The sequence below is a fragment of the Microtus ochrogaster genome, linkage group LG4 (genome assembly GCF_000317375.1).
Source record: "Microtus ochrogaster isolate Prairie Vole_2 linkage group LG4, MicOch1.0, whole genome shotgun sequence".
In the NCBI taxonomy this organism is placed as follows: Eukaryota; Metazoa; Chordata; class Mammalia; order Rodentia; family Cricetidae; genus Microtus; species Microtus ochrogaster.
The window spans coordinates 52,290,025-52,293,782 of NC_022030.1; the positions used below are offsets into that span (position 1 = coordinate 52,290,025).

The 3,758-nt window shown below is 40.1% G+C and overlaps 1 protein-coding gene across 1 annotated transcript in view; it reads right to left on the reverse strand.

The window, feature by feature from the left end:
- Positions 1 to 1,413: 1,413 nt before the first annotated feature.
- Acsl3 (acyl-CoA synthetase long chain family member 3) overlaps positions 1,414 to 3,758 on the reverse strand; it is a 48,874-nt gene continuing 46,529 nt past the window's right edge. The window contains exon 15 of the mRNA XM_005361547.2: positions 1,414 to 1,734. Coding sequence (XP_005361604.1) covers positions 1,577 to 1,734 — 158 coding nt within the window. The 3' untranslated portion in view covers positions 1,414 to 1,576. The remainder of the gene's footprint in view (positions 1,735 to 3,758) is intronic.

The following is a 3,758-nucleotide window of genomic DNA, read 5'->3' on the forward strand; positions in this document are numbered from 1 at the left end:
TTTTTTTTTAACTTTTGATGCCTTAAGTAACTGAGATCAAGAAAAATGTCTGGCTGGGTATGGTGATGTACACTACTTTAACCCCAGCACTTCTGAAGCAGAGGCAAGATGATTCCTGAGTGCCAAACCATCCTGTTCTACATGGCAAGCCTCTCTCAAGAAGTGGGGAGGAGAAAGGAGAGATGAAGGCATGAAAGACAGTCTGACAAGTACACCGCCACACGTGACTTACAGCCCTAGGTTGAGTGTAACCTAACTGAAGCAATGGGGACTCTTCGCTAGAAATGACACAGGCTAGTAGTGCACATGGACAGACTCAACTGTTGTGTTCTAATATGAGATGCTATGGTGCTTAGGAAAGGTGACTGTCAACAAGCTCTCACCACTGAAATATCCGTCTACTTATCACTTTACCTCCTGCACTCACTCTCTGGAGAATGTGTACTAGTATTGAAACAATTCTAATTTTTAAAATGAGAACTATATGATGGTAAGAAGTAGGCGAGTTTGAACAGAATGATTTTCTATGACTGAGGCAAAGAAGTGCACACACAGCAAAATAAATAGCCAAGTTTCTATCCTTTATTCTGGTCTCTCCCCCCCCCCCCCCTTGAGAAAGGCTCTCACTGTGTGACTGTGGCTGGCCTGGAACACTCAGTGTAGACCAGGTTCCCCTCAAACAGACTTGCCTGCATCTGCCTCTAAGTGCTGGACTCAAAGGCGTGTGCGGCCAGCGCTAGCACTCACAGCTCTACCCTTCATTTGTAAGATTGCACTGTGTTTCTGAGTGTGCCCCTTCTGCTGTGATCTGAGGAGCGCTGTGACAAGCACTGGGCATGCAGATGGCAGCGACTGAAGGACCAGCAGCCGCTATGCGTGCTGGGCCAGCTCTGCCCCAAGCTCCATCACTTTATTGCTGCTTCTTTCCATGCAGTGCCAACCGTGCTGTTTCCCCAGGAGAAAAGAATCAGTGTATAAAACCAACAGTGTCAGGTGTGTATCCACAAAGTCTCAATTTCTTAAAACGTAAGTCTGAGTATATTTATTTCTCTCAAATGCATACAAGACAATAATTACACAGCAACAAATCTTTTGTTCAACAGTGACTTGATTCATAAGCATTTAAAATTTACATAATTTCACATTGATACCCTTTTATTTTTAAATACAATAAGTAAAAAAGCCCCCCAAATAACCAATTTTTATATTTCCTATTTATCCTTCTATACATCCAAACTTTAAAAAGTTACAAACTGAACAATTGTACAGAACATATAAATCATGTTTAAAAACTTGAGGTTTTAAAATCACTGCTTCCCCAGTAAGATTCAGAAAAATTCTCCTATTGACCCAGTCATAGATGCCAAAGCAAACTGGAGGAGAGGGAAGAAACAGACAGACACAAGTTTGCTGTCTTAATAGTTTACTAATCCTGTCAGTTAAAAATGGTGATGTGGTGAGAAATAACAGCTGGGGTTTAATATGAGGAATGGAGTTTGCCTCAGCCTGAGACATACATTTCAAGTATTTTCCTATTTGATCTGAGCTAGCTTTAGCAAACTGGTGCCAAAACTAATTATTTCCTCCCATACATCCGCTCAATGTCTGCCTGGTAATGTGTCTTAAGTTCTTTGCGTTTCAACTTGAAGGCATCCGTCACCAAACCAGTTTCAGGAGTCCATGGGTCAGGGCTCAAACGAATTTTTACTGGAATTTCAAACTTTTCCAGACTTGCTGAGATGATGAAAACAAAAGAAAACACAACAATAAGAACCCACACACATTAAGAATGCCGTCAAAGTTCTCAGCAAAAAGTACAGTTTTTCAAGGAATACCCACCAAATACCCAAAACAAACAACCCATCAATTCCAGTCTCACTTCTCAACCTCAAACATACAAGTTTCTGAGACATGAGAACTACAACAGCAAAAACCATTTAACAAATTAACTTACCTATAGGATAATAATTTAAATAAATGATATAGGTATAAAATGGAAGGCAGTTCTGTCATTAAAACAATTGCCTCAGTATACCCCATTACTGAGCTAGAAAAGTGTAGCATGAGCATTAACTAGACAGACAAGAGCACAAACAGATTCACTGGACAGGGATATACACCACACTAGCTCGTGCACCTCCAGGGCTGGGACCAAGGAGGAAGAAAAATGGGGAATTTCACTACAAAAAGGATAAAATTATGATATTTGCAGGAAAATGGGTAGAACTAGAGATTGTCATGTCAAACAAAATATGCTAGACTCAGAAAGGCAAGCATTACATGTTGCCTTCACATACATAACCTAATTTAAATTTGTGTGTGTGTGTGTGTGTGTGTGTGTGTGTGTGTGTGTAGAACAAGCAAGTGAGAAGGCATCTGTGAGGGGAGAGAAAAAAGCCTGAAGTTGAGAAAGAAAAAGGTACAGGATATGCATGACATTAAAACAGAAGGGAAATTACTCGGAAGAACTGAGATCAGAAAAAAACAAGAGAGGGGAGCAATGTACAGTGGAATGTATGTACAAATGTGTCACAATGGAACATTAATCTGGATGCTAAGTAGTAATAAAACTACATCTTCTGGCTAAACTACTCCTGGGAAAATATATACCTACATGATTATAACTCAGCATAGCACAGAGACACACGTCCAGGTTTTCTGCTGCACTATTACAACAGTCAAGACGTGGGACCTGGCAGGTGTAGTGTTATGCACCTCTAATCCAGAAAGAGAGAAAAATATGAAATTGGCCTAGATATCCATCAACAGATCGGCTTACAAATTGAGTTCAAGGTCAGCATGGGCTACACTCTATCTCAAAAATAAGCAAATCAGAGAGAACAAAGACTCTGAAAAAACATCTGCCAAAGAAGATATCTAGGCCAATAAGTCTGAAAGATAACCAGTAAACATAAACGGCAATCAGCCCATGAGAAGATTAACACAAAACGTGCCTGGAATCAAAAAGCAATCAAAAGGGCAGGCATGTGGAGAAGCTGAGATTCTTAAACAACAGAGGTTAAAAGGTACCAATTTGGCAAACCATATAGAAAATGATGAAATAATGTTTTAGAAAAACAGTCTGGCTACTCTTTAAAAGGATTATGAAAAGTTAACCTAGAATCCATTACTTTCACTCACTATCATGAATGGTCATCAGCCCCACTTTCAACAGTCAAAAATGAGAGGCAAATGTCCATGATGAACACTCAATTGCGGTCTATATCCATCCACACAATAAAACACTGTTTGACAGGCTACAACACAGGTGGACTTTGAAAACATGCTAAAACATCATCTACAAATCATGTATTATGAGTCTACTTATGAAAACATTCCCAAACTGGTAAGTCTGAAAAGACAGAATGTCTATTAGTGGTTTCTGAGGACAGGAAACCTCAAGGTTAAGGGACAGTGGCTGTTAATGGGTAAGGATTTTTTTCTAGGGGTAGAGGTGGGTGATGTAAATTGACTATGGTAACGGCTGTGCTAAGCTGCTGAATATAAAAACCATGCAATTATACATACTAAATGTGTCAGTTGTATGGTATGTTCATTGCACTGCAGTGAACTTGTTACATGTAAAAGTAAGTAAACGGTATATGGCTATTTTTTATTGGTGTGTGTCTGCATGTGAGTGCATGTAAGTACAAGTGTCTACAGCAGAAAAGCATGTCGGGTGCCTAGAGCTGTGAACCGACCACCATCCAGAAAAGCATGCCAGGTGCCCTAGAGCTGTGAACCGACCACCATCCAGA